Source organism: Phaseolus vulgaris, chromosome 1 (assembly GCF_051622355.1).
Source record: "Phaseolus vulgaris cultivar YP4 chromosome 1, ASM5162235v1, whole genome shotgun sequence".
Taxonomy (NCBI): Eukaryota; Viridiplantae; Streptophyta; class Magnoliopsida; order Fabales; family Fabaceae; genus Phaseolus; species Phaseolus vulgaris.
This window is the reverse complement of record NC_143498.1, coordinates 46,835,244-46,856,174: the sequence shown is the minus strand read 5'-3', so window position 1 is coordinate 46,856,174 and position 20,931 is coordinate 46,835,244. Positions and strand designations below refer to the sequence as shown.

At 31.1% G+C, this 20,931-nt stretch overlaps 3 protein-coding genes across 7 annotated transcripts; all 3 read left to right on the top strand.

The window, feature by feature from the left end:
* The first annotated feature begins 1,221 nt into the window (after positions 1-1,221).
* Positions 1,222-3,564, top strand: ADK (adenosine kinase). Its single transcript, XM_068617152.2, has 4 exons — positions 1,222-1,577; positions 2,450-2,590; positions 2,778-3,050; positions 3,129-3,564. Exons 1-4 carry the CDS (start codon positions 1,338-1,340, stop codon positions 3,270-3,272), a joined length of 798 nt encoding a protein of 265 aa, XP_068473253.1. The 5' UTR covers positions 1,222-1,337; the 3' UTR covers positions 3,273-3,564.
* A 4,803-nt stretch (positions 3,565-8,367) lies between these two features.
* TTG2 (WRKY family transcription factor family protein) lies at positions 8,368-13,524 on the top strand. 4 transcript variants are annotated; one of them, XM_068617148.1, is made up of 7 exons: positions 8,368-9,014; positions 9,142-9,226; positions 10,900-11,168; positions 11,250-11,381; positions 11,519-12,240; positions 12,668-12,826; positions 12,958-13,524. In XM_068617148.1, the coding sequence occupies exons 3-7, from the start codon at positions 10,947-10,949 to the stop codon at positions 13,133-13,135; spliced, it is 1,413 nt and encodes a 470-aa protein (XP_068473249.1). In that variant the 5' UTR covers positions 8,368-9,014; positions 9,142-9,226; positions 10,900-10,946; the 3' UTR covers positions 13,136-13,524. The 4 variants fall into 4 exon arrangements, with proteins under 4 accessions (XP_068473249.1, XP_068473251.1, XP_068473250.1 ...); XM_068617150.1 differs by having other exon boundaries at positions 8,459-9,014; positions 11,522-12,240; XM_068617149.1 differs by having other exon boundaries at positions 8,559-9,014; positions 10,914-11,168.
* Positions 13,525-15,728: 2,204 nt separating this feature from the next.
* Positions 15,729-19,865, top strand: LOC137814413 (putative serine/threonine-protein kinase PBL7). 2 transcript variants are annotated; one of them, XM_068617146.1, is made up of 5 exons: positions 15,729-17,000; positions 17,868-17,986; positions 18,203-18,392; positions 18,488-18,879; positions 19,301-19,865. In XM_068617146.1, exons 1-5 carry the CDS (start codon positions 16,901-16,903, stop codon positions 19,565-19,567), a joined length of 1,068 nt encoding a protein of 355 aa, XP_068473247.1. In that variant the 5' UTR covers positions 15,729-16,900; the 3' UTR covers positions 19,568-19,865. The 2 variants fall into 2 exon arrangements, with proteins under 2 accessions (XP_068473247.1, XP_068473248.1); XM_068617147.2 differs by lacking the exon at positions 17,868-17,986 and having other exon boundaries at positions 16,362-17,000.
* Positions 19,866-20,931: the final 1,066 nt, after the last annotated feature.

Sequence of the window (20,931 nt, the reverse complement as noted above, 5' to 3'; positions counted from 1 at the left end):
AAATAAACACTTTCACTATGTCTAATAAGAAATTCATAAAAAAAAATCGTACTTTTCTTAAGACGTTATCCAATTAGTTACTTTTATAAGAAAAATATATAGATTATAATGATTAATTGTGTGAAAAAAAATATTTTTAAAAAGATTAAAAGATAAAAGAATAATTAGTTTTAACGAACGTGTCCATTTTATGCAAGATAAATAAAATAGCATAAATAATTTAGATTCAGTAGAATATGCTCCTATCTTCTAAATATTCCTCCCAAAATTTATTTCTTAATGTATCACATGAGAAAATATCATGTGCCAATTTGATATATATAAACATATTATTTTTTTGATAACTATCTTAAAAATCATATAAGTATTTTAATTAATCAATAATACAATTTTTACAGTAACCGCATATGTAGGATTTTTTTTTCTTTATTTTTAAGGAGAAATTATTATGTATTCGACCTTTTGTTATTATAAAAAATCATCAACAATTAATAGTATATCATATAAGAATTAATTAATTCAATCAATATTAATTAAAAAAAAACTTCTAATACTTTCTCCGAACACAAAGAGAAAGCAAAATGACGTTGTGATGTAATAAAAATGATTAACGGTAAATAAATGATGAATAAGAACACTGCTTAAATTAGAAACAAAACATTCACCCGCCAACATTTAAAAACAATGATTAGTGTAACTAACGAAAATACATATCTAGCTGTTATTTTTAAAAGAATGAGTTATATAATATTTTGAAATAAAAATTTATTTAATTATTTATTTTTTAAAAATAAATAAGTAATTATTTTTATATATTAAAAAATAAAGAAAATATGGTATTAAAGAAAATTACTAATCCTTTTCAAAAAAATAAAAAAATAGTCAATTTAATCCTAAATTTATATTCTAGCATATTATTTTCTAAATTATTTTTTTTATAGAAATTGTCAGAGAAATTTAGAATTCTATTATCCTTAAAAATAACTATTTTAATTTTAATTTTTAAATATATTATTGTTGTTGTTATGAATTAAGTCTACTTAAAATAAAATAAAACTTAAATTAAAGGCTAGATAGTTTTATTTTTTGTTTCAAAAACTTGATAATGTAACGCACTTTGAGGAACTAAAATTCAGCCTTTATCCGAGAAAACACGTTTACCTAAAATTTAAAATGAAAATAAGAATTATTTAAGAAAAGAAACCTAAAGCACCCTACCCTAAATCTAAAAAAAAAGTGATTTATTTAAGAAGGATGCAGTGCTTGTGCTTACCACGCACTCAGCGTTGCAAGAATACCTTTGCCGCCGCGTTCTCGTGCCACTAGCTGCGTTTCCAATGGCGGCCATAACCCGCCTCGTAAAGCGCACCCCCTACCTCCCTTGCGCGGCGCGTAGATTTCTGTCTCACGCGCCGCTTCACAAGGAGAGGAATGTGCAGTGGGTGTTCCTGGGGTGTCCCGGCGTGGGAAAAGGCACCTACGCCAGCCGCCTCTGCAACCTCCTCGGCGTCCCTCATATCGCTACCGGCGATCTCGTTCGTAGCGAGCTCGCCTCCAACGGCCCGCTTTCTTCCCAGGTCTCACCCTCTCTAGGGATTTCAAAACCCTTTAATCGATTTCGTTGACTTTGAATTTCTGAGGTTGATGTGTTATGCCCACGCGTTGTGAAACGTAAATCTAATGCTTTCCTGTGAACTGATCTTAAGAGTTTATGCTTTTGTTGGTTACAATCCCAGTAGTGATGTCATTATGTGACCCTGTGGTACTAGGTTGTTCATTCTGGTAAAAACGAACTTTGGAATTCGATGCAGTTAATAGGCTGAATTGGAGATCCTAATGTTGTCGCTTGTCCCCTTTCAGTGATGTTGTTTTGACAAACATACGGCTATCAGAGTGAAAACTCCGGGATATTAAAGTGATTTCAATCTCTGATTTGAATGTCATGCTTTGTGTGGATCTGAGATTTTTTTTTGGGTTCTAATTGATACAGCCTACAAGACTAGCAACTGAATACTTGTGGCATATTTTTGTTGTTGGTTAACTTTATTTTGACAATCTGCGCCGCGATCTATGAATTTTTTTTATTTTCAGTTCCTTAAATAGTATATTTTGTTAGTTTCTTGCATTCGCCTCTTTGACAGTAGTGAAGGATTGTTCTGTTGTTGGGGCTGCATATATGCTATTTATTTACTATGTTATAAGCGAAACTGCCTGCTTGTCTTCATAATCAGTGAAATTTTGAATCTTGATTTCTTCTCGTTTTTGGAGTACCCTATTTTTTATCTGTTTATTGCAAGCTGTTGAGTATGGATTGAAGATAACATGGTTTTAACTTCTAATTAGCATAGTTGTTTACCTAATAAATTGTAATAGGATGGTATATTTATTTTTTTATCTACCAAGCCATCTATTTTTTACTTTCTGATTTTCAATTTTTGGTCTTTTACAGCTATCAGAAATTGTTAATCAAGGTAAATTGGTGTCCGATGAAATCATCATGAATTTATTGTCGAAGAGGCTGGCTGATGGGGAAGCAAAAGGTGAATCGGGATTTATTCTTGATGGGTTTCCACGAACGATGAAGCAAGCAGTGAGTATTGATACTTTCCTAACATCCTTATATTGATTACCATATGTGCTTGTAGTTTGCTTTGATGTTTCTAGAGACTAACAAGCCAAACAATGGCTATATTTTCTGGCCTCCCCTGACTTTGTTAATCCCGCCTCATTTCATAACAGCAATGCAATAAAAATGTGCTTAACATCTGTGATATCAGGAAATATTGGAAGGGGTAACTGACATTGACTTGGTAGTCAATCTGAAGATCCAAGAAGAAGCACTGCTTGCAAAATGCCTTGGTAGAAGAATTTGCAATGAATGTGGAGGAAATTTTAATGTTGCTTCCATCAGCATCAAGGGTGAGAATGGGCGCCCATCAATGGTCATGGATCCACTTCTTCCTCCTGCACATTGTATGTCAAAGCTCATTACACGTTCAGATGATACTGAAGCAGTAGTCCAAGAAAGGCTTCGAATATACAGTGAAAAGGTATTTGTGTTATTATTTCGTTAATTTTCCCCATTCATTTGTATTAATTTTATAATTGGTTTTCTATCATGCTTACAGAGTCAGCCTGTGGAGGAATTTTACCGTAGTAGAGGAAAACTGTTGGAGTTTGATTTGCCAGGAGGGATCCCGGAATCTTGGCCTAAGTTGCTACAAGCTCTTGATCTTTATGATTATGAGGAGAAGCAATCCGTTGCTGCATAAGATATAAAATCATACCATACAAATGAGTATTTCATTCTTTGCATGCATGTATGTATTGCATGCCTCAAATTTTTTGCAGGATATAGAACCAAAGAGGGTTTCTCTATTGGTATTATTTGGATAAATAATGATAACATGTTCGAATCTGATATAACCTTCCCGGAAGGGATTTCACTATTCTAATTCTGTTAATTATGACAATGGTTTTGCTGCTTTTTAATGGTGTCAGCAGCAGTTAATGTCATAGAGAATTGCTGATGAGCAAATAAGCTTGAGTAAGTTTGGCACATAATTATTGTGTACTAATTTCTTCTTTGCCGATTTCACAATCCCCACACATGACTCCTCTTGGTTGACTCTGTTTTGGATGGATATTATGGTGGTTCAAATCATAAGAGTTTTCTTTTTATTGTTAACTGGAATATCTGATATGTGTTTGGATGAAAGCTTTGTTTTTCATCAATATTATTTAATTGGTACTTCGGTTTGCAGAAATATTCAATGATCCTGTCATTGTAGTTTTTGGTACACATCGCAGCTGGCCGAGCTGGTCGTCATAGTGTTAGCGAGCCAGTAAGTTTAATCAGCTGCTAAATTAATTAAGTGAGGGCACGGTACCAGCTCTTGACTGCTCAAGTTTTTGTGGTGCAAGATAGATCGTGCCCTACATTTTATCTCAGAATTCACCACTTCCTTTTTCTTCCACCTTTTAATTTTGGACAAAACATAATTGCATTTTCTCATGTGCTTTTAGTGTTGTTTTTAAAACAAAATTATTGTGTTGGAAATTTGAATTTTAGTTTTCATCTATAGGGTCTGAATGAGCTATCTAACCTTATGTTTGGACAAGGAATTTTACAATTTCTAAGACATTTAAATATATTTCATTTTTATCTTGTTTCTTTTTAAATATTTTATTTGGATAAGACAATTAAATTTTAGTGAGTTTTAATTTTCTTATTTAGATAAAGTATTTGAATTAAATTATTTAAATATTAAATAATTGTTAAAATTTTGCAATTGATATTGATTGGTGTTATTTTTTTGTTGAAGTTTGTTATGATATCTTAAGATATATTTGCACAATTTTTTCTCACTTATGTTAATAGAAAAATAAAACTTGAACAAACTATTGATAAGAAAAGAAATCTTAATAAACTATTGATAATAATTACATCTCTTTTGATAAAAAAAAATCATAATCCACACAAATTATACACATTTACTAAAACAATTTAATTCACGGCAAAAGGAAAAATTGTATTCAACATTAGTTGAAATTTTTTTAATCGATATGAGAAATAATAGTGATTTACAATAAAAAAAAATAAATTAAATCATAAAATAAGAAAAAACTAGTCTATTAATTGAAAAGTACTTTTTGTTAACAATGTTTAGGCCTTATTCAACTCTATCACATCTTAATCTAAATCAAGTTAAGGATAACTACAACATGAATTTGAGAATAGAAAAAATTACGAACTTTTACTTTCTAGATAGAATTTAATTTCTTTTTAGTTTTGAACAATTTAATTATTCTAATAAAATTATAAAATTTCAATCCAAACATAATTTAAGTGAACTTTTGATTACAATGTTTGTGAATACTAGGATAAACATTTGTGTTCAAGTTATGTCTTTTTATTCAGAAAATGTCTCAATTTTAAAGTTATTTTTAGATTCAGAAAATGTTTTTAGATTGTGATATGAAATATATATTTTTCAAAATTCATGAAAAATTAATGGATTATGTAATCTAGAAGTATATTTTAAATTCTACTAATTTTAAATTTTTTTATCATAAATTAGCTTTCGAATTAGTGATTGAAAATATGTTTTTTTTTAAAAAACATGAATTACATAATTCGAATTTGTATTATGGATCGGATAATATAAATTTTTTACTAAATTTGGGAAGAAGTTGTGGATTGTGTAATATAGAAGTACACAATCCAAAATATACAAAAACACATCTCTGTAACCAAACTTTTAAACATTTAATTTTTTTTACAAAATAATACTTTTGAAATTATAAAATTTATGAGGGTGCTTCAAGAACCTAAGGAGGTGCAGGAAGAAGCATCCTTACTAGGCTCGAGTTTCTTGTGTTGTAAATGGTCTCGGAACAATGGGCTTGATGTTACTGAAGTTTTCCACTTGAGGGTTGCATTGTGCACCCCTCATATTTTAAAGCTGCACTTCCAATTTTAACTTTGCCTTTTTTGGAAATAAATGGTGAAATGTGAGTAACAGTGTGTTTCTTTAGAGCGTTTGAAGCTTTAGAGCATTTGTAATATGTGTGGTGACTAGCGGTTGGTGGTTGATGGTGGTGTTGTGGTGGTGGTGGTTGTTGCATTATTTGTGTTAGGAATTGAATTTCACATTTGAAAATTTGGAACTATATGCTGTTATGTTCTTGTGTGCTAGAAAATATTTTGAGTTTAAACCTTTTTAATAAATTAATATGGAACATTTAGGAATTCATTCTTGGGTGATATTTAGCCGACAGAGAATCTTAGACCAAAAGTTGGGCATGCTTAGTGTATGCCATTAGAAAAGAGAGAAATTAGTGGTATGTCAGAAAATGGAAGGAAAATTTGATATTTGCATGTTTCATAGTAACTTGAAGTGAATAAAATATGGGTTGTGTTGTGAAATTGGAGGCAGAAAAAGGGGAATTGGGGTCCTCTTCAACTGGTGCAGTCACATGCAATGCTACCATGTCGAGCATTAATTTCTCAACATAATTAGGAAAAAACAAACACTAATAAACTAGTTTTCTCAAATCATGCTTTTCTTCAATTCTTCATGAGATTTAAACATGAGTCAAGTTCAATATGACAAAACAAAACTTTTGGGTTCACATTGCCAATCAATTAGCTTCAATGTATACGTCCTCTCATAACATTTTCAAACTCGCAAAAAAAATTGTTTTCATGAAATTTTAAACAATAATGTATTATAATTGTTTAAGAAGGGTTGAGATGACCATATTCTTAACCAAGTAACTCTTCTATTGTTTTCGGTGTTTGACTCTTAATTTTGAAGAATATAATATGTTTAAAAGGTTCTTCAATACTCAAATTAATATTCAACTGTTAGAAATAATAAATATTATCATAAATGTATATCTTATTTTACTATAAATCAACTTATTTATAGGGCTATATTGAGTATTGAGATCACTAATCATGATCAGGTATTGTGATTAACCTAAAACAAAGGTCTCGGAGTAGTGCTAATTTTGTAATTAACAAGACTAATTAACCTTAATTGATGTGATTAAGTAAAGAGACTACGTTAAGTAATTCTGTCAGGCACCTTGCTTTTTCATTCAATTTTCTATGCAATTGGATCAACAAAGTATAAGTACGATATCAAAATCTCATTTTTCATACAAATGACGCATACAATTATTGATAAAAAAATGTTTAAAAAATATATTTCATATAAAAAATGCTATTTACTAACGTTTATAAAACATTATTTAAACTAGTGGATAAAATATATTATGTTTTAAAAAATGAAAATAAAAATTTGAAAAACAGTAGTGAAAAAATGTAATTTTTGTGGGGCATACACAACTAACATTCCGACGCGTGCACATGCACTTGCCGTCCCATCTAACGTTCCAATGCCTCAACTAACTCTCAAACCCAATGTTATGTGTAAACCCTAATTTTGATTCCAAACAATTCCTTCATCGCTATTTTCTAATCTAATTAATATTATTATATGATTATTATCTCTGTCTTAACCACCTTTATCATTAAACACACATATATAATAAAATTAAAAATATATTATATTTTAATTTGATTTATTCATATGTGTTGCTTATCATTGACAATAACTTATTTTCTACTCTTCAAATTATTATACAAAATAAAAATACACAATGCTTATAAAAAACCTATAGTACTTTGAGATGCACAATCATCAATCAATCCATCATCAATGATAACATGAAAGTTACTGTTTTCGACATATAGTTCTCAATGGAAAATGGATAAATTATTCAACTTTTTCTAATGAAGATAAGGTAAAAATAATAGCTTTTTTGGTCTAAACTTTTTTTGGTATCTACATCATATATGAAAATCCTCATTCCTAATGAATCGTGGAATCACGAGGTCTGCAAATTATTAACATTTTTTGGTTGATAAAGATATTTTTAAAAATATTTATAAAGAGTAACATGATGATATTTTTATATTAGAATCTTTAGTTCTTTGACAGATTAAAGGATCCAATGAGAGTAAAATAATATTTTTATCACAGTGAAATATATATTTTAGCTAAAAAAAGTTATATTTTATCATTTAATGAAAATAATTTAATAGAATGAACCCCATGTTCAAACATTTTCTGGTGTGGACATAAGAATTTGAGGAATTTGCATAAAAGTTTAAATTATTTTCATTGTTGTAAAAATAAAACAAAAAAAAGTATATATTTGAAAAAAGTATGTAGTTTTTATAATATATTAAATTTATTATATGTTGAAAAATTTATATATTTGATATATATATATATATATATATATATATAAATGGATGCTAATGTTATTTTATAAGATTAAGTTAAATTTAGAGTAATTTGATATAAAAGTTATTTTAAAATATTTTTTAATTGACTCTACTAAATAAAAAAATATATGATATAAAATAATTGCTTTCGATCATTGAATTTAAAATAAATATATATTTTTCTATCATCTTTAGTTTGATTGTAAGTGTTTTTAGTTTTGTGAGTAATCCTGTTGGAAAGTAATATTTTCTCCATCCGATTAGCCTTTGATCTGCATCATGGTTGTTTTGATGATTTTCTAAACTCTCTTTTGTTATTTGCTTCCAACATAAATAATTTTTTATGGTGATGAAAGTTATTTTGCTTTATAAACGAAGATGTTTATGATTTGAAGGTATGAAGAATAATAAAAATAGAATCTAATGAAAACTTTAAAACAGTGGAAAGAAGGATTAAGTAAATAATATACGATGATATCATTGAGTAAATAAAGAATGCAGAAATAGGAAAAAAAAGACATAGGGATTGATGCATTTATTAACTTATATGTTCTATGCTTTTGCGCAAAGTGTCTGCAAAGTGTTTGTAACAATGACAGTAAGAGTAACAGTAGTATGAGGTGAAGAGTTGAAGTAGTCGGTGTGGGATCTAATCTCATGCGTGAAGAACACTGTTCATGTGACATGACATCTTCTTCTTTCTCTCTCTCTCTCTTAGCGAATGGTCAAAGAGGGACACTGAGACAGTTAGTTGTCCGTACAATACAACATTGGAGGTTGGCTTCCACTGCCAACCACCAATCCCAAGATTCATATTTCCCAATAAACATAACACACACCATGGCATGCAACTACACTCACCTTTATTTTCTTTGCACCAAAAAAAAGTATACTTTTAATCATTCACTGCTAAGAACCCCAGAGCATGTGTGCTTCATTTTTGAAAAGGGTGCATTGCATTACATACATTAGATTCACAGTTTTACTTTCAAATCAAAACCACTTCCTCATCTCTCTCTCTCTCACTCTGTATCTGTATCTGCTGCTGGTTTCTGTGTACATTACAATATAAATATTCATGTACTAGAGTAAGGTCAATGTGGACTGTTAAGATTTGAGAATAAGATCCCCAGAAGAAGCTGCTTCAAGGACCTTTACTTTTGTTGGTTTATTGCTGGGATCTGGAGAAGAAAATCTTGCCTGTGAAACCCAGGTTTCGTATTTTTGTTTTTATGTGCACACACTACCTTGTTAACTTCATTAAGAACTCATATTTTCATTTTTTATGGCCACACACACACACACTCATATTTTGTTGTAATATTATGAGGCTTATGCAGGAGAGGTTAAACTCAGGTTTTATACATAAAGCTGGAAATGAAAATACACCCAGAATAATCCTCATCCTTTTGTCCCAGATTGCTGGTTAGTTCTCTACTTTTTTCTTCTTTGTTTTCTGAATTATTGGTAGCACTGCACCCCTTAACACAAACACAAAGGATGAGAAGAAAAGATACAAACAAGGAAGATACAAATCAGCTTCTTTTTTCTTTTCCTTTGAAATATTCAAACTATGGTTTTGGAAAAACTTGGTACAAATTAACCATGATTCGGGACTTTTCAAAAGTCATTCCTAACATTAACAACTCAGAGTGTTTCTGTAAGATCTGGTTTTCTCAGATTTTTCTGGATTTCATAGATCAAGATTACAAGACTGTTTTACACAGACTCTTCTTACTACATATGTTTTACACATATTCAATCACCACTCTTATTTTTTTATTTCATTAGACAGTACAAAATTACATACTTTTTTACTATTACTGTTAATTGTCGTCAACTTTTTAAAATTAAAAAATTTGAATTCATAAAATTGATTGAAATTGTGAATAGATGGTGTTCCAGAGCCACTTAATACTGTATGCTCCTTCTGTACAGGTAGGCCTGGAGCTTTTAATGTGAATTTAAAACTCAAAATGGAGTCTGGAAAAGTTGAAAACCTGTTCAGAATAATTCCCACTTTAAACACACAAAAAAGATACATTTTCAAGCTTTTTGTTTGCTCAAGGGGAAAGAAAATAAATAAATAAAATTATATTTTGGAAAGTGGCTTTAATTTTTCTTTAACTAAATCAAAGATAATGGAATTAGGTGTTTTAAATCAAATTTTAAACTATTAGTTTTTTACAATAAATTACAAATAATATTAGGGATTTTTTTAATGTTGTGAGATATAAATCTCTCAGTCTCTTTCTCTCATTTATCATATCATTCTTTTGCCACATGTATTGTATTCACACTAAAAATAGAGGGAACCTTTTAACATTTTTGGAAAGGTGTAATCCTGGTAAAATTTTCTTGGATTAGCACATGGCTATCTCATAGAGATAAAGCTATGAAGATTAGAGTTTTTGTGAATTTGTTTCAAAAATGGAGATTGATGACACAAAAAACCAAAGATTTATAAAAGAAATGGCCACGTTAAAAAATAAATAAGACTTGTAACACTTTATAAACCTTTCAAAAATTAATAGAAAGAGTATTTTTTTTATATATACTTGTAGTTTTAATAGTATTTTTTAATTATATCATTATGAATTTGAGGAAGATATTAAGTTAATTAATTCTCTTCCCATTTGTTAATGAATGAATATGACTATCATGGTATATTGTTAAAGAAAAATATTAACAATGTTTAAAATTTAATTTTATAGATTCCTTTTTTTATTTAGACTTATGAAGTTAAAGTTATTTAGAAAAATTAATTTTGGTTAAATTTATATATTATGATGTAATTTATTGAGTTTTTTTAACAAAAGATTAATTTTATTTGAACTTATGATTCAATTCTGTTTACATTTAAGATCAATTTTTATTTAAATTTATTTTTAAAGAATAACTTGTAAATAATTTTATTTAAAATTTATAAAAAATACTTATAAGTAATATATATACATATATACAAATATTCTATTATTATCACAACTTTGTTTACGTGAGGCTAATCATTTTCAAACAAAATTTGTTTTGGACTAGGAATCGTGATTAAGCCTTTGAGTTTGTAATATGTAACAATGTTGATTGATCATATCTGCCAGGTGATTTTTTCCAGAACACACTTTGCAAAAGAGAGACATATTTGAAGATGGATATTAAGGAAGCAGAAAGGGTGGTGATTGCCAAACCTGTTGCTTCAAGGCCTACTTGTTCTACTTTCAAATCTTTCTCAGAGCTCCTAGCTGGTGCAATCAATGTTTCTCCTGATATTGTGTCTTCTCAAGCAACAGTTTCTGCCATTAGACCCAAGACTGTGAGGTTCAAGCCTACAGCATTGAACCACCCCCCTGCTGGGTTTGATTCTTCTCAGGTGAACTTTTGTTTTACTTGTTCAAACACTCTTCTTCCCAGTTGCTTCATTTCCAACATAAGTGGTGTTTTACAATTTCAGGCAGATACTTTTGGAGCTGCACTTAGTAACCCTTCAGAAAAGAGTCTAAAACTTGACACCAATCAGTCCCTCATATACAAGCCAACGGCAAAACTCGTGTCAAAGACAACTGTGTCTCTTTTGGCAAATATGGTTAGTGGTGAACATTGATCTGAAGTTTTATAGTAACTTCTCTTAAAAGAGTTACCTGACCTGTGTATTTTAATTTTAACAGTTAATTCAGATGATTAATATTTGTATACAATTGTCTCTTTTCGCTTATTTTGAAGAAGGGAAATTGCAGCACTGGTCAGCAGCAAACACGGCAATTAATGGAGGCCAATTTTCAACATTCCATCAATGAAAAATGTAGAACCAGCATGAGTTCACATCTTGATCAGAGTATTGCCCTGCATTCAGAAATAAATCAGATCAGTGAACCTAGTAAGATGGTGCAGCAGAACACAGAGGAAGACCAAAAGACTTTAACATCCTCAGCGAATTGTGATCGACCTTCTTATGATGGGTACAATTGGAGGAAATATGGTCAGAAGCAAGTAAAAGGGAGTGAGTACCCCCGAAGTTACTACAAGTGCACACATCCTAATTGTCCAGTGAAAAAGAAGGTTGAAAGATCATTTGATGGGCAGATTGCAGAAATTGTTTATAAAGGTGAGCACAACCATTCGAAGCCACAGCTTCCTAAACGAAACACAGCATCAGGGACACAAGGTTCGGGGGTAGTGTCTGATGGAATGGTTCAAGATATGTGGAGTAATAGTCACAGTGAGAGGAATGAAGGCAATGATAGTAGAGTTGATAACACTGGAGGACTCTCTGCGCTTTCAGATTATTATGTCAAAGTTCCACTGCCCAATGATTATGTTCTAAATATTGGTGCAACTAATGCTGGTGGAGGAAGCACGGAAAACTCCTGTGGTCTAAGTGGGGAATGTGAGGAAGCAAGCAAGGGTTTTGAGGCACATGAAGAAGAACCCAGAAGTAAAAGAAGGTTAATTCTTTTCCTAAATTTGTAATTCATCCATAGCCTGCAATAATTCTAATTTCATGTCACCTGCATCTCAGATAAATGGTAGGTTAAGCAGTTATATGAGAATTCCACCACATAATAGGTGAGTGTGTGCAATGAATCAATGCATGAAAGCATATTTGACTAAAGTTTTAGTCTTCCTAATGTCCTTATTTTGTTCTATAAATTCAAAAAACATATCTGATCCTATGAAATGCCTTTACTTGGCTTCTAAAAGTTCATAAGATTTTGGGTTGCATGATTCATGCCATCCTTCTGGTGCATCCTGTCCGAAAACAGTAACTAACTGTTCATCTAGTAACACGTTAGTAGAATTTTAAGTTTTTATCTGGTCATTTACCATTTTTAGTTAGAAGATAATTTATATTGAATGATTCTCATGGTTCAGGAAAAATGAGAATCACTGTAATGAAGTAGCATTATCAGAGGAAGGTTTAGTAGAGCCGCGGATTGTGATGCAAAGTTTCACAGATTCTGAAATACTTGGAGATGGATTTCGCTGGAGGAAATATGGGCAGAAGGTGGTGAAGGGTAATCCATATCCCAGGTTTATACTTGTTTCCTCTTCTTCTTCTTCTTATTCTTCTGTATTCTAAGATCACTATACTGATTATTATCTGTTTTGATTCTCCTATTTGGTAATGTTTTCTTAGAACATGAAATAATTTTGTTTTGCAGAAGTTACTATAGGTGTACTAATATTAAGTGCAACGTTCGCAAACACGTGGAGAGAGCATTAGATGACCCGAGATCATTTGTGACGACATATGAGGGAAAACACAATCATGAAATGCCTCTGAAGAACACTGAAAGAGATTCACAGGCTTCTCTTAGTAAAGATAAACCACATAATTAATAGACACTTCATTTAGTTAACAAGTATGACTCAATGGCACTGCCATAGGCATCAGAAATAATTGAGAAAATTCATTACTTCTATATCCTAAAGTATGATCAGAATAATTGAAGTTGATGAGAAAGACCAAGATATTGACAACTTTAAATGCAAAAGCTAATGAGACTAAGATGTTTGTATAACCTTATTGGTGCTGGTAATTACCTTTCCATCTCTCTACCTAATCAGCATCATATATACATAAATCTTCACTCAGTCTTTTAATCTGGAGTGTATATCATATGCTGTATACTTTTTTTACTTCTTTTATAGCTATGGAGACAAATGTTGTTTCTTATGTAATAGTTTAGGTAATACTTTCTTATTCAATAAATTAAGAGTTAGCAGTAGTTTATTGTTAATTGTCATCATCTATATATGAAAAGAACTAAAATGATAGTTTCACATTTTTCCAAAAGAAAAACATCCACTTCACAATCCATGCTTAGTAAGAATGAGTTAATCCAAGAACACTAGCAAGCATAGAACTCAATAAAGACAATTGAAGTTATGCTTCAATCAATTGGTTTAGAATTTAGGATTTATAACGGATGCAATTTTGATTACGATTACTTGAAAAAAAAGAAGACACATGAAAATAGAAGAGAAACAATAAATTCATGAAAACCAATAACAAGTTTAATTTGTTGTCCTCACAGCAAATAAATTATTTTCATTAAGTCATTAATTTGGTGAGAAAAAGTGGTTAGAGGGATCACCAAAATAAAAAAGATAACATAACCATCAAAATTTGTGACAAAAGCCGAGAAAAAAAATACCAATATGCTTTGAGATATAAAAAAATCCTTAGAAATCACATATATGGATCTCAATTATAAGGCAAGTTAATTATAACTATATGACTAAAACAATTATAAACATTAAAAAAGCTATAGTTATTATCTCAACAATTACACTAAAACATTACACAAATTGAGAGTTAAAACAATATAAACTTCTAGCTTGTGTATTACATAGTTGATGCAACTCCTTCCTTCCCGCAACTTTGTATTTTTCTATACCTTCATATTTTTTTGTTAATTTTTCACCTTTTTCTTAATTTCAGAATATGAAATTCGAAAACTTCTCATATTATAGAATTTAAAATTAAAATTTGTAAGTTTTTTACATTCTAAAATATAAATTTTATATTCTAAATTTCAGATTGTACAAACCTAATACAATTTATTCTAATATCTAAAATACAAATTTTATATTTTAGAATTATATTCTGAATCAATTCAAATTTCAAATTTTTAATTTATACTGTACAATCTAAATTTTATATTTTAGATTCCACAATTGAAATTTTTGAAAGTATAGGACATAATAATAATATAGAGTGCATGAATAAATTGTTAGTGGTTGATTAATAAAATTGATTGGACTCCATATTTATAATTAATTTTAATGTGTTAAAATTGGATGTAAGGTTTTGTATTGATAATTTTTCTAATGACTATAACTCTCGCTTAATTGGTAACTAATGCTAAACAAAATTTTAATGTTTTCAGTTTTGGCGTTTACACATAATATTAAACTTTTCTACAATATAATTTTTCTACAAGCATTTTTTTCAAGACATACAATTAATTATAAAGGAAAAGAAAATGCATGATGTTAGACCACACAAGTAAAAACACTTTGAAATGATCAAATAAAAAATTGTTATGATTGTGAGAAAGAATAACATTCATTACAGTTTTAGTTCATTATAAACAACTCTTATTTCTATTTACATCTTTGCAGAAAAATGTGTGATTGCAAGAATGATTTGTGTTTTAAGAAGAATGTGTGTGATTACATAACTAAAAATTACATAATAATAATTATTGTTCCTGCAAGATTAGAACTCTACGAAACACTTCTCTTGTTGCAATCTTCTCGTCTTCCCGGTCTTACGATTAGGCTTCTTTCGGCTGAATCTCTGATCTGGACACGAGGGATACCTGCGAAGACACTCCGACGATTAAGTCAGTCCGAGAGCTAAGTACCAGAGGAGTAGGGAGTGAATAGTTACCTTGGGTGTTGTGCCTCTTCTGCTATTTATACTGCTCTAGATGGGTTATGACTGCTATGGACTTGCTTTAGGGTCCAAACGAAAGCACAATTGTGTTTTAACTGTGCTATCATCTAAGTTGGCTTGTTTATACCTAATTACGTGTTTAGATTTGCATCTTATCGTTTAATCGGCTTTGTCGAACCTTTCGGGGAATACAATTATGGTTTGAGTACTATGTGTTGTTAATTGAGTATTCATATTATGATATGATAATAAGAGTGTTGAGTTATAAGGATGAACTGTTATCCCCTTTTGTCAGGGCATTGGCCTTTAGTCTCACTCAATATCAGGTCTATAAAATTCTCTGTTATTAATTCAATTTTTATTAGAGGGAGAGAAAGAAGGAAACATATGATTGCAGTACGAAAACAGATGGCACTTTCATAGAGAGGGTTTGCTACCAGCTGTCTCCTTGTAATAGATCTTTTAAGCACAAAGTCTCTATCCATATTTTCATTATTTTCTAAAAGGAATTAAATGTGCCAATACCTATCCCACTAATGTGAAAGAAGAGAAATAAGGTAAGAATTTGTTTTTCATTTTATATGTATTTGTTATTTTTTTTAATTATTAATTTTTTTAAGTTGTTGTTGTTTTAATTGTAAGTTAATGTCTATTACAATTATTTTAATTATTTTCATTCTATAAACACTTAAATGATCTAAAATTTGAATAAGAAAAAAAAAACCAATTTTATGTTATAGTTTAGAGAAAACAAACATATTTCATTCAAAATAATGAGAATTATGAACCAAAGTAATGTGAGATGACAAAAAAAAAACAAGAATCCAGGCTTAGCCTAGTCTCTTAATTGTCCTTTTGAATAATTTTTTCACAAGGGAAAAAAAAGGCAATTTGATAAAACAAAATCTTCTTTCCCTCCAATGAGCCACTTTGATTATTGACAAAAAGGGATAAAGTGAAAGAAAGGAAAGAGAGGTAAATTTAGGTGGTGGCATGAACCCCATTTTGTAATAATTATAGGAATGTCTTTAATTAAGGTCTACAGCTGTTAGCTCTTGTTCAGTTGTGTGGCAAAAGTTGAACTGTGAGGGCGGCCAAAATTATGATAATTGAGTTAGACTTAAACTGCTTCACATGTACAAATTGAATGGACATTATTGCTTTTTCATTAAAATGGTAAGTGGGAATTGTTCCAACAAAAGCACAAAGCATCTAATTTTATAGATTCTTGTTGTAGATCTTAAGCCGTGTGTGGAGGGCAAATAGGAGTGGCAAGCATGACATGCTGTGACAGAAATTTACTTAATATCAAAGCAATTATTTTATGTTTGGACAAAAAAGGGAAATATATATAAATTTGTTTTATGAGATTAGTTTGGAGTTAGTTTTGGAGGTGATCCAGTGAGGAGAATTTGAACCAATCATGGTGTTTTTCCGACCAAAAGAGAAGGCAATGAATAAATTAATCAACTCAAACTAAAACACTAGGGAATTATAAAAACAGAAAATATAGAACAGAAGACACAGACACATGATAAAAGTAGACATAGAGAGAGAGAAAGAACAAAGGCTTTTTTCTAAGTTGTTTTTGTTGCGGTTGGCTGCCCGAGACACTGTGGTCGGGTCGGGTCCTGAGAGAGTGATTTGCAGTTTCCTTTCTATCTGATCATTGTGCTGCGTCCATTGAAGAGGAAACAAACATGGGTTGGATTCCGTGTTCTGGATATTCAGGAACTAAGAACAAGATTGAGAAGATGGAAGTTCAGGACAGTCTCGTTGGTCAGATCAAAGCCACCCCAGGTACTTTTTTTTCTATATTGGGAAAAGGGGAGAACAATTGAAGTATGATAGTGAAACCCTGTTGAGGACAATTGTTCTTTCACTTAATTAAGGTAGTTTTTCTGGGTTAGAAACTTGTTTCTTGCACAAATTTATCTCTTGTTTTACTTGGGGTTATCAAAAATAAAATTTAAGCGCGTTTCATGTATTTGGTACACCCGATTGGTGTTCTGGATGTGTAGAGTTTATGAATACAGGTAGCTGGGATTTCATGTGGTCAATGATTGCAATCTTTTTTATTCATTGTAAAACAAATTATTTTGGGAGTGGGATGGGTGGAAGCTGCATACGTATGATCTAATAATGTTATTTTCAGTTAAGCAAAATCTTTAATGCTAGTATGATTTGGTGTTGGATGTGTAGAATGAGTAACATTTTGATCTCTGTGTTGCGTCGTTTAAGAATGTCTTTTCTCACTATCTTGGATACATTTTATTGATGGTCTGCTACTAGCATTCAGGTGATGCTCTAAGTTTCAGTCTATAATGTTTCATGTACCTGAAATTATCTTGTTAATTTTCTGACCAATACTAGACTTGTTTCCTTTCAGTCTGGTGATTTCGTCGGTTACAAAGTATACACCTAGCTTGAATTTGTAGTATTGATCATAAATTTGAAATGATGCATAATGCATGCAGAATCAGTTTGTGATACCATGAGATTGCATTAACATGTGATGGTTTATTGAAGTCAAATATAACCCTGCTGTAGCTTGTGCTTCTTTCCTTAAAATATTTTTCGTGTCACTTGAGTACATGAAAGTTGAAGAGGAATACATCCACAAATTCAAAAGATACATCTAAAAATGGAACCCTGATCACATTGCAGCACAGACATTCCCATTCCGTGAATTGGCAACTGCAACTAGAAATTTTAGAACTGAATGTCTTTTGGGAGAGGGAGGCTTTGGTAGAGTGTACAAAGGGCGTCTGGAAAGTATTAATCAGGTGAATCTGTTTTCTGTTTGTTTATGAAAAATAAGAGAGAGGTGCTGAGAATTGGAGTGGTTCTTCCTGTTTTCATTGTTCTTCATCGTCCCCCTTCTCCACATTGATGTCTTCTAACAGCCAGAACAATAGATTAAGTTTTGCTGACACGAAACTTTACATAAATTTTGTGTAGGAGTTTTTGACAAGCTTCATCCTTTCTTCTGTTGAATATAGGTTGTCGCCATTAAGCAACTTGACCGAAATGGACTCCAAGGAAATAGGGAATTCCTTGTTGAAGTGTTGATGTTAAGTCTACTTCATCATCCTAACCTTGTCAACCTTATTGGTTATTGTGCTGATGGAGATCAAAGGCTTCTGGTTTATGAATATATGCCATTAGGATCCTTGGAAGACCACTTGCATGGTATTTTGTATTCCAACTATGCAAGTTGTTTCCCCGTTTCGTTAAATTTAATATTATCTTCTTGTTCTTATTGATTATATATGTTTGATTTGCAGACATTCCTCTTGGCAAGAAACAACTAGAGTGGAACACGCGAATGAGAATAGCTGCTGGTGCAGCAAAGGGATTGGAATATCTACACGACAAAGCTAATCCTCCTGTCATCTACCGTGATTTAAAGTGCTCTAACATATTGCTTGGTGAAGGGTATCACCCAAAGTTATCTGATTTTGGTTTGGCTAAGCTTGGCCCAGTTGGGGAAAACACACATGTATCAACTAGAGTTATGGGCACCTATGGATATTGTGCTCCAGAGTATGCCATGACTGGTCAACTGACTCTGAAATCAGATGTTTATAGCTTTGGTGTAGTTCTTCTGGAAATAATTACCGGAAGGAAAGCAATTGACAATTCAAAATCTGCAGGAGAGCAGAATCTTGTTGCATGGGTAAGACACTCCTACAGTTATCTTATCTCATCTCCTAGTGTTGGGTAATCATTTTAAGCAGCACAACAAAATATGAATTGTCACTTACACCAAGCCTTTGACCAATCTCAGTGAAAATGCTTTTGGTTGAATGAATTAAACATCTTTAAGTATATTTTCATTTGCAAGATAAATGAAGGGGTATGGACCAGTCATCTTGCATAATTGTACTTAAGCTTGAGGATTTGAGGGTAGAAATCCTTCACACTCCTTTAGTTTACAGTTACCTCTTAATAAAAGCAACTAACATAGTGTATGATTAAGGAAGAATGTTTTGAGAGAAAATTTCGTTGTGAAATTAGAATATTTCATAACATGGGTTGGCCCTTGCTCCTTAATTATGAGTCGTAACCTTCGATGGACTTTTCTGATTTAACTGCAGGCTAGACCCTTGTTTAGGGATCGAAGAAAGTTTTCACAAATGGCTGATCCAACACTCCAAGGTCAATATCCTCCAAGAGGACTATACCAGGCTCTTGCTGTTGCAGCAATGTGTGTTCAGGAGCAGGCTAACATGCGTCCAGTTATAGCTGATGTTGTCACAGCTTTGTCTTACCTTGCTAAACAAAAATATGATCCCAATACACACACAGTTCAAAACTCTCGCCTTGCTCCGGGTACTCCTCCTAGAACCAGGAGGGGGCTATGATATGCAGCTCAATACTTGGTGGATACAACAAAATTTGGAGAAAAAATCAAATATATTATTTAATGAGCTTCTCAACTCTAAGATATAGGTTTATAGATGTTAATATCAGTTGTCCTTTGGTGGTGTTCATTCAGTTCATAGTACAGTTCTAAAAAAAGAACAAAATTCTGTAATTCTGGTCTAGTTCCTAAAAATGTACTCAAAACCGCTTCCATTTATGTCTGGAGCTAAGATAGTTGCTCCACTTTTTTCCTTTTTATCCAAAATTTTATTTAAGAGCAAATTGCTGGATTCATAATTCATGTGCCTTCTATCTTGACAACGTTCCTGCCTTTACTTCTTTATGGTGGTCTTCTACAGTTTATAGAGCTCTGTGGTATTATATATATTGCATTTTTCAGTTGCGTAATTGAGCATTAAGTATCTTTTTCGTAGCCCAATTTGAACCTGAGCTGAATCCTTGCATATAATCATTTTTTAATTACCACAAGGATAAAACTTTAAGGGAGTAGGGAGAAGCAAAAGAGAATAAAAAAAAAAAAGGAGAAAAGAACAAATGTGATAAGTGAGATGATGACGAGTAAAGAAAAATGTAAGAATTTGTGATGAAAAAGAAAATAAGGGTATGTCAATAGTTTTTCATTTTTAGATGTGGTTATTTTAGTGCTTTTGATTTTGTTTCTTTCTGGTCAAATATTAATCTAAATATTCTGTGAACTATTGAGATCAATTTTCTTTTAAAATGATGCTGCAAATGATTACAAGTTTGGAAAGGGAAGAGAGGATATGTATTTTATATTTAAATAAAGAAATACACATTGTTTATCTTTATTTCCTAAAATTTACTTCTCAAACACACTTTAAAATATTGCCTATATTCATAGTAAAATATATAAACAAATAGATGAAACTATATCATCAAATGAAGATTTAAGCTTACTACATAAATTAAGAAATTATAAACAGCCAAACAAATATATAGCACATTAAAAAAAGTAAAGAACCAATCTACTTTAGAACCCCTCCCCGCCATCGATTCCCGGGAATATTTAGAGTATGTGTAAATAAAAATGCAAATTTGTCAACAACATTTACATAAAAGCATGAGAAAGTTATTTATGTACCGTATTCATAAATGTTTGCACTAAATCATGCTAACGATAACTTCTAGTTAAATAATAGTAACAAATGATAGAAATTAAACTTCATTTTTATTTAAGCATAAATGGCGTATTGTAATTTTCAAACTATACCACCATACTATGATCTTAAAATATTTTCATTCTTTTACATTAATTAACATAATTTATCCCGAAATTATATTATCATTATTATTATTTCCGTTCTAATCCCCACAAGTTCAC

What these genes read in the sequence shown, in the direction of transcription:
- ADK (XM_068617152.2), top strand. Translation starts at nt 1,338, where the DNA reads ATGGCGGCCATAACCCGCCTCGTAAAGCGCACCCCCTACCTCCCTTGC. An exon ending in ACGGCCCGCTTTCTTCCCAG is followed by an intron (nt 1,578 to 2,449) that starts GTCTCACCCTCT and finishes GGTCTTTTACAG; the next exon opens with CTATCAGAAATTGTTAATCA. An exon ending in TTCGAATATACAGTGAAAAG is followed by an intron (nt 3,051 to 3,128) that starts GTATTTGTGTTA and finishes TCATGCTTACAG; the next exon opens with AGTCAGCCTGTGGAGGAATT.
- TTG2 (XM_068617148.1), top strand. Translation starts at nt 10,947, where the DNA reads ATGGATATTAAGGAAGCAGAAAGGGTGGTGATTGCCAAACCTGTTGCT. An exon ending in GAACCCAGAAGTAAAAGAAG is followed by an intron (nt 12,241 to 12,667) that starts GTTAATTCTTTT and finishes CTCATGGTTCAG; the next exon opens with GAAAAATGAGAATCACTGTA. An exon ending in AAGGGTAATCCATATCCCAG is followed by an intron (nt 12,827 to 12,957) that starts GTTTATACTTGT and finishes TTTGTTTTGCAG; the next exon opens with AAGTTACTATAGGTGTACTA.
- LOC137814413 (XM_068617146.1), top strand. Translation starts at nt 16,901, where the DNA reads ATGGGTTGGATTCCGTGTTCTGGATATTCAGGAACTAAGAACAAGATT. An exon ending in GTCTGGAAAGTATTAATCAG is followed by an intron (nt 17,987 to 18,202) that starts GTGAATCTGTTT and finishes TGTTGAATATAG; the next exon opens with GTTGTCGCCATTAAGCAACT. An exon ending in AGCAGAATCTTGTTGCATGG is followed by an intron (nt 18,880 to 19,300) that starts GTAAGACACTCC and finishes ATTTAACTGCAG; the next exon opens with GCTAGACCCTTGTTTAGGGA.